The sequence below is a fragment of the Strongylocentrotus purpuratus genome, unplaced genomic scaffold (genome assembly GCF_000002235.5).
Source record: "Strongylocentrotus purpuratus isolate Spur 01 unplaced genomic scaffold, Spur_5.0 spur5_scaffold_13, whole genome shotgun sequence".
NCBI lineage: Eukaryota > Metazoa > Echinodermata > Echinoidea > Camarodonta > Strongylocentrotidae > Strongylocentrotus > Strongylocentrotus purpuratus.
In genome coordinates this window covers 32,642,615-32,657,382 of record NW_022145598.1, presented here as the reverse complement: position 1 = coordinate 32,657,382, position 14,768 = coordinate 32,642,615, and the positions used below count along the sequence as shown (strand labels likewise).

At 38.8% G+C, this 14,768-nt stretch overlaps 1 protein-coding gene across 1 annotated transcript; it reads right to left on the bottom strand.

Moving 5' to 3' along the window:
• Nucleotides 1-1,943: 1,943 nt before the first annotated feature.
• On the bottom strand, nt 1,944-7,995 carry LOC105442244 (CMP-N-acetylneuraminate-poly-alpha-2,8-sialyltransferase-like). The gene is made up of 3 exons (XM_030983708.1): nt 7,907-7,995; nt 2,997-3,551; nt 1,944-2,525 (listed from the first exon to the last, which is right to left on the bottom strand). The coding sequence occupies exons 1-3, from the start codon at nt 7,993-7,995 to the stop codon at nt 2,261-2,263; spliced, it is 909 nt and encodes a 302-aa protein (XP_030839568.1). The 3' UTR covers nt 1,944-2,260.
• Nucleotides 7,996-14,768: the final 6,773 nt, after the last annotated feature.

Here is a 14,768-nt window from a genome sequence, read left to right as displayed (position 1 = left end):
AAAATGAATCTTATGGTCTAAACTAACTATGCTAGAAGTTTCATGCTTTTATCAAAAAGTGCACAATTCTCGTTATATGGGGAGCTAATCCGCTGTACTAAATATGCCGCTAAGGTTCTAAAAGTCCCAAATTAACAGATTAAAACAAAATTGGGTTTCCAACACCCCCCCCCCCACGACACACACCCACACACACACACACACATTCCCCTCATTCGACACTTCTTAGTATTTTCAACTTATTGCATCCGTTTATCATATTTATACCGACAATATACTACATGCACGTACAAAGTGACTAATAACATACAGGTTTCAAATTGTAAAGGATGATTACAAAGGCAATGTATTGCAATATAAGAGTACGTCCATATTCTCTCTCATTTTCCATACTGTAATTTCAGTTTCTGACAATACTTTGGACTTTAAAACAAGCTGCAGGGCAAATAGATAATACAATTAAACAATTTATCAAAGGTAAAATAACAATTCGAATCAGTGTTTAAGGCAGCGAGATAACGAAGGAAACGCATGGTATGTAAACAAATTGAATATGTAGAAACATGTAAATAAGTTAGGCAGGTCTCTATAGTATTTTTCACATGTAAAATTTTAACAGACTAGTGTAGTTAAAATATGAAACACAAAGCAGAATCTTATTCTTAAAATGATATTTACTGGAATTATTTCATATGTGATAAATTTGTTTTTTCAGGCTTGTATGAAATGTCTTTTTAGATATTGATCTAAATAGTCGACTTTAATGAAAAATATAGATATAGCCTATATCAAAAGATTTAGAAAATGAAAAAAATTATATTTTGTTGAAACGGTATGGCAAATGTATCACCATGTCAAATAATGTGTTTTGCATTAATAAATCATATTGTATGATGTAGCCTACATAATAACATTCATTTGTATATAGCGCTTAATCATGTTAATATTACATTAAAATTGTTACAGTCACCAGAGAGAGTGAAAATTTCAGCAGCATCTCGAGCCGATCATCCCTCCCCCGCCCCTCTCTCTCTCTCTCTCCCTCCATCACTCCCTCCCCCACCATCTCTTCCTCCATCTCATTCTCTATCTCTTACCCTTTCTCTCTTTGTATTCCCCCTTTTCTTTCTCGCAAGCTCACTGGCTCCCCCTTCCGTATCTCTCTCCCCCTCTCTCTCTCTCTCTCTCTCTCTCTCTCTTACTCACTCACTCTCTTTTCCTCTCCCTGCCCGCCCCCCTCTCAATCATGTTGTAAAAAACAAAACTTTGTATAACACTTTGCCATTGTTTCTATCCATCACCAAATTAAAGAGAAAGGTTAATATGGACTAGACCTTTGAGGTCCATGGTTGACTTCACTGATGGATTCGAGCTGACCTCAAGTGAACTTCGGTAAGGCATATCCTTTTAACACGAGACCTCTTCTGCTGAGAGCCAGAATGGCGCTAAGTGATAACACATAACAGTTTTAATGTCCTTATGGTTCTCAACACAGGGATTCATTGTGTTACCTCATCATTTTATTGTTACCATTTCTGTAAAGTCACATAGATTGGAAAAGAAGACCTTCGGGTTATAGTTATTTAGTTAATCGTTTTCTCTTCTCGATGTGTTTTCCCATTCTGACTCTTTTCCAAATGTACTCTTGTTTGGTATTCAATGATTTTCTTTGTTTTTGTCGAATAAATAATAATGATAATAATAATAACAGAAGACCTAATTTGTTTGAACTAGTCCTGCTGACGTATGTACCTTGATGAATGGATGTCAAGATTTACCGATATACCTATCCTGCCACGTCTTTGTGAAGTCTGTGACCAATAAAATGTATTATTGGAAAGGACAAGAATAATGTGAAACAATAAGAATATACGCCCCTATCTCGCCAGCCCCACCCTCCCGCCACTTCTGCATACACTTATTTGAATACTTTATATAACAATTTTACTTTATGCTGTAATAAGCAGGAGCGGACTGGATTTTGGAGAGTTTGCTGGGGTTGCATGAGCAAGGAGACCTCGAATCTCAAGGGTTTGCCTATAATATTGGCCGGTCTATAACTTGACTCGAGATCCAGTTGATTTTTGGTCTGCGGGCCAGTTAATAAGTATGTTTAATATATATTAGGGCACATTCGAAAAGACCCAACCAAATTTAAATTCCTGCCCGCCTCTGTTCATAAGTTTTGTGAATAAAGCATTGGATTTCGGATGGATATTGCACATTAATAAAGGGATCCTTGATAATCATGTCTTCATCATTACACACATGGTCGGATGATGAGTCGGTTTCCCGGTGCTCCGCGCTTGCCAAATGCTTCAAAAAGCCGGAACTCGATAGGCATCCGATGTTTATTATAAAAGAAAACATTCGAACTACGAGGTTCGTAATAATGATAACTAATTGTCCGATTTAGTGGATCCTTTTCGAAGGGGTAAAAACCGAAGAGGGAAATTTCGTCGCAGAAAAGCGAAGCCACGGAGAAAGCTATGAGGCCTGTGGATGGATTCTTGTTTTTCCATAATCTGTCAAAAAAGAACGAAGAAAAAAACAGAGAAGTCAACTTTTTAAGGCAATGCCAAATGCGATTAAAGTTCTTATATTGAAATACTAAGCAACGTGCTTCAAGAGGATTCGTTTTAAGATAATAGTCTTAAGATAATAGTCTTGAGATAATTATTGGTCACTAACATCATTGCTTCGGTTAATTTTTTTCCATGAAGAAATAATAATTCGACATAATCAGTATTCATGAAATATAGAAGATGCCCTTCGGAAGGGCTGCCATGTTTTTAAATAGTATTTTAAATAGTTTTTTAAATAGTTTTTTAAATAGTTTTTAAGTACGTTGCATTAACATTCTCTCTCCTTCGGTTATATCTTTTCTACATTTCACTTTTTCGCCAACTCATTTTCATACCTCCTTTTTATCTGTTTGAACTAAAGAAGAGTCTTCAAAGTAACGATTAGTGGTTCGATCAGAGCAAAAAACTTACTTTTTGCAAATTCCCTGCATCACTATCGGACTGTATGCCCACTGAGGACCAAAATGGCGCCGGTTTCCATGGTGATTCCGAAAGAACTCTCCTGCCACAATGCCAAGTCTGTCGATGTATCCTCCTTTTGTGTACCATATTACCCCATCGCCTGCCTGATTCATCCGCTCATCCAACTCGGTACAATCCTTCATGATGTCATCCGTTCGATTGCGCGCGCAACTCACTGCGAGCAACAATTGCTCCCAATTCATCGTCGTGATCGATACCTTCGATCCCACGTCGTCTGCGTAGATTCCGCCGCTCGGTGCGAGGTTCATGCGCAACACGAAGTCATGCGCGTCGATGCTCGATCCGCATTTACTCTGGGATAGTATTCCAGAGTTGCCGACGAGTGCACATCGTCGTGGCTGCCACTTAATCGTCTCTGACATCGTATCGTAGGTCGTTTGATGACGGTTTGATGCATTGATGTACTTGAAGTTCTTAGAATTTACATTCCGATGAAAAACCTGGATGGCATCTCGGAGTTCTACTACAGCTGACACCTTTTTTCTAGGGATGAAAACAAAAATACCACGAGTGTTGTTTTTTCTTGTCTAGATACAAATGGTGCTCTATCAAGCAGCTTTCGTACACACACAAATGTAAAACGTGATTAACGAAGGTTAACTTATTATTCATACCTGTGCAGCGGTTATATCATTTTATCTTGTAAAACAAAATCATCAATTGCTGCTGTATATGCTACTTTTTTAAATTGAAATGCGCGAGATAATTTTCTCCACCTTCTAAAGATATTTCATCAAATTTCTTTAAGTGCACAGGATTGTCTTTTTTGTAAATCATTTCTCACCTAATTCTGAGTATGGTTTTAGAAGTCGTTCCGCCCTCGCTCCTTCGAAACACTTTTTGTTCAGATCCATGCCCTGGCAAAAGAATAAACACAAAATTAAAGTGCACGCATTTTACTCAACAAATTGGTTTGAGAGACGGGTATCGACGGCAAAGCTTAAAGAGAAGGTTGAGTTCTGGGAAGAGGTGAAAAATAATTTGTGAGCATTACTCATTCTTATTATGCAAGCGTGGAAGAACATCAGTAAAGACATGTTCCCTGAAAAGCATGGTTCTTCAAATGCCTTCATATTCTAAATATGCATCGTAAACATCGGGGGCCGGCTTTTTACGCCACGTGTTCGTGTAGTCCCATATACATCTTTCTGTGCAAGTGTTTGTAACTTTACCAAGACTTGGCCAAATTTCTTATCATTTTGATGATTCCAGAACCTTGCAATACACACAAATTCTTATATGATAGATGATCAACCTTTTCTGGTCGGTTCCACACCGTTTCTTTCACAATGCAATCGCATGACCAGAACTCAACTTCATCTTTAAAATTCGACAAGCCACAGAGATCCCCATTTCCTCACTACGTATCTAAATGTTTTTGTACTGTGTTGTTTGTGAATGAAGCACATGTGCACCATAGCATCACAGAACTTCCCCGAAATAGATGACTAACTCTTGTGAAGTTTCAAACTTATCTCCCCTTCACTTATTTGCGAAGAAATTGAGAGAGAGAGAGAGAAAGAGAGAGAGAGAGAGAGAGAGGGGGGAGAGGGAGAGAGAGAGAGAGAGAGAGAGAGGGGGAGAGAGAGAGAGAGAGGGGGAGAGGGAGAGAGAGAGAGAGTGAGAGAGAGGGGGGGGGAGAGAGAGAGGGGTAAAGGAGAGAAAGAGGTGACAGGGGCTTGATGGCGACAAGAATGGGGAGGTAGGGTTCGAAGTGGGGCACATTTATAATACACGAAAATGCACAACATTGAAGAAAGATGTGTGGTGCACTTAATACATCAATTCACATAGACTGCTTTGCAAGGAACTCACTTATTATCGTTTCGTTGTTGGCTTCTGTAATGAGCCCACCTTGTGTATAATCAAAATTGGTGCCTGGATCTGGAAAAAGACGAGATGCACATCGAAATTTAATATGAATATGGAGCTGATGTAAACTGATGAGAATGAGGATAATAACAAAAAAAATTGGAGTTCCAATAGTAATGCACTTTGATGGTATTAATTCACTGAGATACACGCGTCAATGACACTAAAATTAGTTCAACTAAAACTAGATTTTCGAGAGCAATTTGATGATCATGGACTTTCAAAAACAGAAATGTTACAAGTCAGTGATTTTATATTTAGGATCTATGTGGATGTGTCGTGGTATAGTGGATCATTCACTAATCTATGGGTTGGAGGTTCGAATCCCAGCCCGGCACTAACGTCATTTGGCAAGACATTGATCCGCATTTGCCACTCTCCACCCAGGTGTAAATGAGCAAACCTGACAATTACTGGAGTGCAGGCATCTCAGAAACAGCTGATGAGGCTTCCCTGGGTAAATATGTGAATGTGTATCATGTACTACTTGAAAATCTGACTGAAGAGAGGCTCAGTATAATACACTGCCCGGCACTGGGAAGCCAAATTAACCTTGTGAAAAACTTCTTTTCCCTACAGTACATGCTAGACATGTAGGCTATATAAAGCCAAAGTCCTAGGGATCAATTCAGAATTAAACCTGGAAAGGTCATGGCGAGTATACACAGATCCGAAAATAAACGTATACTTTATTCAAAATTAAATTACCCATTAATTTAGCTGTACGTCGGCCAGACGAGGGGAAAGAGGAGTAGAAATCGTTTGTGACGACAGCTTAATGATTGAATGATAAGTGTCGTGGGAATAGTAAAACTGTTTAATCGCTCAAAGTTAGTGCGACCAGACATTGTGTAAGAATGGATTGGAAGACTTTCCCCATGAGCATTAGGCAAATAATGATATATTCCAAGAAAACATGACAAAAAGAGAAGAAAACATAAAAAGAAAGAGTAATCCCAAAAGGATGACAATAGTAAGACAATGACGTAGCGTAATCCCCCAGTGAGGGAGCATAGGAGCGTTCGGGGAGGGGGAAGTGGAGGGGGTCGGTCTTAGTCGAGGAATGAATTGCCAACTTGCAAGATTTCTGATTATTTAGGGGTTTTGAGTAGAGATCCAGGCGTCTTTTAATTCTTTTCTATTTACTTTTTCCCCCTTTCTCTCTTGTCTCGATAATTTGTTTGTTATTTTTTACATTTATAAGATCAAGGGCCGGCACGTGCCCCATGCACTTGATGGCACTGTGGGAACGGTTTGGAAGAAGGACAGAGATGCAGGACAGTTACAGACTGTCTTGAGATGGTGTGATGAATTATTGTTTTAGAGGCAAAGAAGGAAATAACGAAACACTTGACACTATCGTAAGCAACCTGAACGATGAATTCGAAAACAAACCCTACATATTTGCATTCAAAGGCCATTTAAATTCCATGTGTACAGTCACTGCTCTTTGCTCAGGATTACGAGGCGAGGTGCGCCCCTATACCATTGAAATTTGAAATTATTCAATATTCGGGCAACTGTTACTTAGCCATAGTGGGGAGCGAAATAGCTGTTTGGTTTCTTTTATTATTTTCATATCTTATCATGATTGTACAAGACGAAACAATTAGAATAATTTGCATGGATACACAATGCACCCAGTTCGCTCGAGAACCAAATAAAAGGAATTAAGTTAACCAGAAACAACGCCCTCCTCAGTGAAAACCAGCTTGTATCCCTATGAATCAATGATTGGATCATTCTTTTCTCATCCTTAACGGTAAATGTTCAGATGTCTCATTGCATCCGTTCTCGAGCCATTATAATAGCTTTTACAGCTTATCAACAAACAGTGAGATCAACATGATTCCTGGGAGACAGTGGGTCACACGATGTCATTGACCAGGAAAATATAATGTCAGAAGAAAGAATAGGTTCGGAAATAAAGGACCTGGGGATGTTTCACGGGGATGACTCAAGATCAACTGAAGTTGGATTTGAACTATAATGGCAGGCGATTTATGTCCTTAAAAAGTCTGGAACCAGATGGAAAATTAGACGAACAAAAACTTTAAAATTATGATGTTTAGATAAAGTTTTTCCCTTAAATAATAAAGTTTACAGAACTGTGAGCTCAGTAGATTTGTGACATCCCTTGATAGACCAATGGTGAGAGCAATCAGTGGCATGAATGGCCTGCCATAGTTCATATCGAACTTCAGTCGATCTGAGTCTTTGTAAAACACCCCCCCCCCCCCCCCAGGATCAACAAGAACGCAAGGTAAGAGAGGTAGAAGGCTTTTAAAAATATTGTTTTCCGTTGATATACACGCACAGTAAAAACTAGCCAGCAACCGTTCAAAAATGATACAGGTAAAATGACATGACGAGTAATTGTTTTTTTTTTTCCTCTTTATAAGTTGCATTGGAAACGAACGCGCGGTATAGTGAGAGTAAATATGAAAATAGTGTGTAAAATATTAACATTAAAAACATTTCAAGGAAAGGTTATTTGTCGTGAGATGTTGTTTACAGTTTTACAACGAGTCATGTACTATTTCGTTTGACTTATCATCACGTTGTAAGTGAACAGGCTTTTAAAGGTAAATGTGCGAAATACTGTAGATACTAGATATTTGGATATATAGATGGAAAGAAGGATAGATGAATAGATAAATAGATAAATTAATATAGATATGTAAATACATAAACAAATAAATCGAAGAATCAATAAATGAATACATACATAAAATGAATAAATAAACAACGACATAAATAAATGAATAAATGAATTAATAAAATAAATACAAACATACTAACACACACAGACACACCCACTCAAGCATCCATACATAAAGAGTAACAAATAAAGTTGGGAGTATATTGACTATAAATCCCTAAAATGATACAACATGCACATTATGAAAGGAAATGAAATGTCCATCTAATCGTGACAATTTCGCTAGGGGAATCTTGTATCTAACCTAACCCCTGCATTCAGTTTGAAGTGAAGAAGCTCGATGACAGACTCATCACAAGTTCCGATCGAGAATTCGAGACTCTGTCTGATCATGTTCGAAAGCCAATCTTTAACGAGACATCCGATTCCTTATGTATCATATCAAATACTGATTTCGATTCCAATATGAGAAAACTATCCATCAAATTCTATCTATAATCGTTGTTCTAGGACAGGTTGTCATGGTATTGAGTATACCATGTTTCGATCAGTTTCAAAACCAATTATATCTGAAGGTTAATGAAGGTCCCATGGAAATTCGTCAGAACGGTGAGAGCAGAAGGTTTAGCTTCCACCTTATATAGACATGATCAAATATGTTACGGCAAAAAAACTGTTGGAACCCCCTCCCCCCCCCCCCCCATCAGTTTAATGATATCAGCTCTTATTTTACATAAGAAATGGACATAGTAAATAATAAAAACACTACCATGACTGATGTGATATCTAAAATAGTATGTTATGTAAGATCTTCATGTTCAAATTATTCATAATTTCTTTGTTAATGAAGGTGTAAACTTTAAGACAAAATACAAGATCGATTCTCAATTAATTTCCATATTATATCAAATGCAGAAATATGATTTCTATTGCTATAGCGTGCAATGTTTAATATAAAGACAAAACTTAGTACCGTGACCGTCTTATGTCGAGAGCAAAAATCGAATTAGCATTGTGTTAATGTAGATGGGTAATGTAGATGTATGGCCAGAGGCGGCCCTCCCGGGGGGGGGGGGAGGGGGGGCACAGTGCCCCCCCCCACTTTTTCAGATACCCCAAAAGTGCCCCTTTTTACATAGGAAAAGTGCCCCTTTTATTTTGTAAGAAGTGCCCCTTTTACCTAGGACGGGTGCCCCTTTTACTTTGACAAGTGCCCCTATTACTTACTAAAAGTGCCCCTTCCCCCTTTTCACCTCTGACGAGTGCCCTTTTTTTTTTGACACGTGCCCCTTTTCCTTCGACATGTTCCCATTTTCCTTTGTAATAAGTGTCCATTTTCCATTCTCATGAATCTTGAAATTATCTTGAATAAGTGCCCTTTTTAATCTCTAGTAAGTGCCTCTTTTCAGGTACGAGAAGTACCCCTTTTCATTTTTAATAAGTGCCCACTTCCCTCTGATAATTGCCCTATTCAAAACTGAGAGATGCTCCTTTTACTTTGACAACTTCCCCTTCTTTCCTTTGTAAGAAGTGCCCCTTCTCCTTTTAATAACTACCCCTTTTTAAACTCGGATGAGCACACCTTTCATTTTAACATGTGCCCCTCTTATTTTCTAATAAGTGCCCCTTTTCCTTATGATAAGTGCCCCCATTAAAAAAAAAGAGCTCCTTCCCCTTCTCATAACTGCCCCTTTTAAAAATCTGAACGGTGCCCCCTTTTCATTCAACAAATGCACATTTTCCTTTATTATAAGTGCCCCTTTTACACTTTCATAAGTGCCCCTTTTCATATCTGGTCAGTGCCTCTTTTCAACTCTGATAATTCCCCTTTTGATAATGATACGTGCCCCTTTTCCTTTCTAATAAGGGACCTATCCCCTTTTCACCTCTTATAAATGCCCGTATCAAAATCTGATGGGTGCCCATTTTCCGTCAACAAATGCCTATTTCCCATTTTCGTAAACGCCTCTTTTTCATTACTGGTGTGTGCCTCTTTTCAGGTGAAAAAATGCCTCATTTTCACCTCTTAAAATTATCCTTTGTACTTTGACACGTGCTCCTTTTCTTTTCTAATAAGTGTCTTATCCCTTTCGATAATTGTCCCCTTTTCATGTAATCATTAAACGTGCCCCTTATTTAAAGCGACTGAGAGCAATTTCTCCCAAAGTTCGCTCGCTGCGCTCGCTCGCTTTTAAAGATGATATAATTACGTTACTTATCAAAGGTCTTTTCAGTCTTCCGTTATGAGAATGTGCTTATAACCCCATCACGATTGGCTTTTTTTCCTCTTTATAAGATTTAATTTTTCGCACTGCGACCTCACAGATCTTTAAAATTTTTCTCGCTCGCTTCGCTCGCTCGTAAATGCATATTCAGACATCACACCCAACTGTAAAGTATGATGCTTAAGCGATATCTTGTATGATGTATGAAGAGAAACAAATATTGAAATCATCCCTGATAATGTAACACAATGTAGGGGTATATACCAATGTCTAAAAAATTGTATATTTTCGCTTTGAGATTTCCACCTGTAGGTGCCCTTTTTTCCAGAAAGTGCCTCTAATATGTTGGTTTCCCCCCCCCCCCCCACTTTGGAAGTCGCTCGGCCGCCCCTGTGTATGGCACACAATACAAATATTATTCTGATATAGATGTAGACGAAAGCATTTTTCATCGAATTATATTGCTTGACACTTCAAGAGGCCCAGGTTTGAAGATGCCTTGTCTTACCAAACATTAAGTGTGACAAAGGTGACATCGTCTTCCCTTAGAACAAAACGAGGACACATTTGCTGAACCTGGTGAAAATATGGTAAGATCATTACGCCTCCAAGAAAAGCAATGTTCTCATTCTTCCTCACAATGTTTCTGAACTTTATCTTGAACTCTGGGGGATTTTATCAAGGACGCCCTCAACATGATCAACCGGGCGACGAAAGACGATGTGATCCAAGCAGTAAATTGGATGTCACATTCGACATGCTTGGGAAACAAATTGCGTCTGATAAGATACAGAAGGACACTAATGACTATGTATCAAGTGAAAGGAGTTAAAGACCATCTGGCTCTGAACAGACGATATTGCTCTTGACTGAGACTCTCTCTGTTTCCATGATATGGAAATAGGATATGGAAACAATATGTGGCAAAATATAACTATGTTTTTGTCTTTTGTCACACATTTTCACTTCCCTCTTTCTCCTGGCGTCGGATGAACCTACTGTTAGTTTAAAGGAGTTTGGTGTCGGAACTGGTCGTCAGATTTTCGAATTTGCCGACAAATCACGAATAATTCCAGTAATTTTGCAGACAGAAATTTCACAAATTTGCTATACGTGTAAGCGTAACATTTCACCCCCCCCCCCCACTCCTTCTTAGCGACATTCATGTCCAATATAGATGGTGGGAAAGTCTATTGTATGCAATATTCGATGAATAAGAGCGGTGTGATGTGCTGACTCATCTAATTAATCGAGACCCATGCCAGTGTCACGCCTTTTACATTTCTCTTTGTTTGCGTTTATTCAACACTTCTTTTGTTTTTCTTTCTTTGTCATTCTCCTACAGCATTGAAAATCGCTGCATAGACGTTTTACATATTATCAAGACGGAAATAATAACCTTTCTCCCAGGTCATGCCCTCCCTCACCATAACCTGCCACCCCCCCCCCCCCTCCCTCACTCCCCCTTTCCGGCTAGGAAAACCATGTTTCGTGCGTTTCAAGCTCCTGAAGTATGACAAATGGGCTACCAGCTGCAATGCTGATAGAAATATGTCAGAATAATTAGGTCAGATTATTTTGCAAAGACTCTTTTTTAATGTATGACTATAACCTACCCTAGCGGTCAAGATCTCGTTTTATCATGACGGTAGTTTGCCCACACACACGAAAATGTGACCTTTGTCTTTTTTTAGATTTTTTTCTTTCCTACTCTAGCTCTATTTCTCTCTCTCCCTCTCCCCCCCTCTCTCTCTCTCTCTCTCTCTCTCTCTCTGCAATATTGTCTTCGAACCGATGACGACCCGCTCTTCAACTAAATTATGTCTCGACGTTCGCTATGAAATTGATCACATCTTCTAACTATCTTTTTAAACTCATAACTGACTAACCTTTAGCAAGGAGGAACGGTGTACCTTTTTTACTCAATTATACTATCCGTTTAAAGAGGTTCAAACTTTGTATTAGACATTGCAAAATATGCAACAAAATTTTGTTGAAAAAGTCCACATTTACAATGAGGGTACCCGGTAAAGAATTTGTAAAAATGTATATCCTTATTTTTCTTCTGTGTTTTGTTATGTTACTTTTATGGGATTATATTTATGATTGTTATTTCATTTTTTTTGTTACCGAATAGAGCCTCATGGAATACCACCACTATTGGTGAAAATCTGCTACTTGTATAAATGTCAGGTATGAATAAATAAATAACTTAGGTCTGAAGTTTGAACAGGCAAGTACCTCCTTTCATGACTCATCTACATACACAGCAATTATTTTTGTAAAGCCTTGAGCAAGCCCGAACGTTCCGTCCTGCAGCCTAAACACTCGTTCATGTTTGAGTGAGGTTTAAGGTGTGGATTAGATCTCAAGTATAAACCGGTTTGTCTATGGTATTTACATCGAAGCAACGCCTACTCTTATTCAATCATTAATGTTAGCGTTGCAAGCCGAAACGGGCCGCTCCTTATTCAGATGGACTATTGCTCGTTGGGCGCGGGAGCACGTGCCCCTCTCGATGCCGAAGAAAAAAAGAAGAGAGAAAAGGCAAGAGAGAGAGAGAGAGAGAGAGAGGGGGGGGGGGAGAGAAATTTACCCTGTATTATAAGGAGTTGTTATTGATTCAAATAAATTGCAACTTGAAATTAATCGCAACTGCGTACTTAAAAGATGAGAGTTGCAACTTTTTACAAGACGGGGACCTGGACTTCCTTTCGCACCCTACCCCAAAATCAGCATCCTTAAAATGCGTATGTCATTGTCTTACTATATCATATTGTATTTTTGTTTCCTTTTTATTTGAAAAGAAAAGGGTGGAAATATATTTTCATCTCTGTATTATATTTCAGGTGAAACATGTAGAATATGTTAATTTGTGTCATTCCTGGGTATTGTTATCTTTACTCTTACACTCAATTATCTATGTTACTCTATAACTTTGAAATTGTTATCCAATGTATAAACAAATTGAGAATGATCCTATTTGTTTGGATTGAAATAAATAAAGTTTGAATTGAATTGAATTGAATTTTCCGAGTAAGATCTGTACCCCCCCATCTTTCCAGTACCTCTTCATAGGGTCGACTCACGCTACCCCAGTGTTGGATTATATCTCAAATATGAACAGGACCGGTGCCTTATCTCATCTCTCATCTAACATACACAGCACTTATCTTATTTACTCATGAACGTTAACCTTGAGTAAGCCGGAACGGTCCGCCCTTCAACCGAAACACTCCCCGGCGGAAGACGGGAAATACAGAGGCGAGGGATCGAAGATGTAGATATAACATTTCCATATGTTTCACATTACGATTAAAGCTAGAGCTAACGATTCGAAATCATATCTTCTGTTATTTTTAAACATTCCAATGTTATGATCTATAATTTCATGTACGGATGCATTCATGCTAATGATGCTGGTAACCATGGTAATGTTTTGGAGTTGGCATTTGGAATGTCTAAACTCTGCGTACAATGTTGTCTTTTGGTGAGTCAATAGATGAGGCTAAGTAAGTCCTCGGTCACAAATGCCATTACGAACTGCTACGAACGCCGTACGAACGATTTTCAGACAATGGAAATTCGGGAAGACAATGAAAAAAACAGGGAGATTCGTACAAAATTATCGTTCGTACGAACCTTTGTGACCGTGGCATAAGGAAATCTACCAAACCTTGCAAAATCCCGAGTATATCCCCCCTCTCTTCTACTTTTTCGTTTTCCTCTTCGTATTCCGCCAATCTTCCTACTCCTCTCTTTCTCTCTTTTCCTCTCTCTTTCCGTCATTTTTACTAGACGTCAACAGGGAGAATATGTTGTTCATTAAGTAATCGAAACATAAAACCCGACAAAAAAAAAAACGGAAGAAGAAGGAAACGTGTGCGACATTTGGTTTGCATTCATATATGGAAAGGAGAGAGATTTTTAACTCATCCATCCACAGCCCCCAGTCTCCACCAACTTCCAAGGCATGACAAATATTATCCCAACTAATTTTCATCAAATTGAGCACCTCTGTCTGTCTGGTACAACAGTGGGGGCGACTTTAAAGATAAAGTTGAGTTTTAGCCTTGCGATTGCAATTATGTGTATCGTTGTGCTGACAAGTTTACACATGTGGAAATATCGTGATTTGATCCAAAGTTATCAACTTTTCTTCATTTATTTTAAATATAACGGTATTACAAGAGAAATCCTGTACAGGTCACATTGAAACATCATGATACTCTGCCACAAACCAAGGTTAAATCTAGAAGAATTTTTTTTTCCGTCTTTGTCAGAAATAGGTCAAAATACCGGAACATCCATTAATCATATTTTTTTAGGTCGAAGACACTCCAGAAAGTGCATTACTAAGTGATTTCCAGTGCCCTCTACACGAGCACAAATATTTTGATAAAGCTCGTCTCAAGTTCGGACTAGATTTTGAGACGAGTTAATGCGACATGTAAACATGTTAATGCTCTTTAGGGATTATGAGGGGCCGTAGCCTAGCTACAGGGGGTACGTGCGCCCCCCCCCCCCCCCTCCTCCCCACATTCGACGAATAAAAAGTGATAAAAGAGAGATGGGGGAAGGGGCTAGGAAAGAAAATGCATTGATCACGTACCTCCGGCACCTTTCCCCTCATGTACAGCCTTGTGAATTCACATTTCATTTCTGCTGAAGACCGGTACCCCCCCCCCCCCCCCCCCATCCCCTCCTGTTTGGAAAAAAGAAATTAAAATTTTAAAAAATTGAGAAAAGAAAAAGAAGATTAAAATGGAGGAGGGGGAAAGGGACTAGAAAAGAAGATGCATTGACTACCTCCCACACAATCCCCCTAAATTGGCGTTCCGTTTTCCAATCAAGACCGGTCCTTCCCCCCCCCCCCTAAATTTATTTTCCTATATGATCGCCCCTAATCGTTCCATTGAATGCCCCCTCAACGGATGAAAG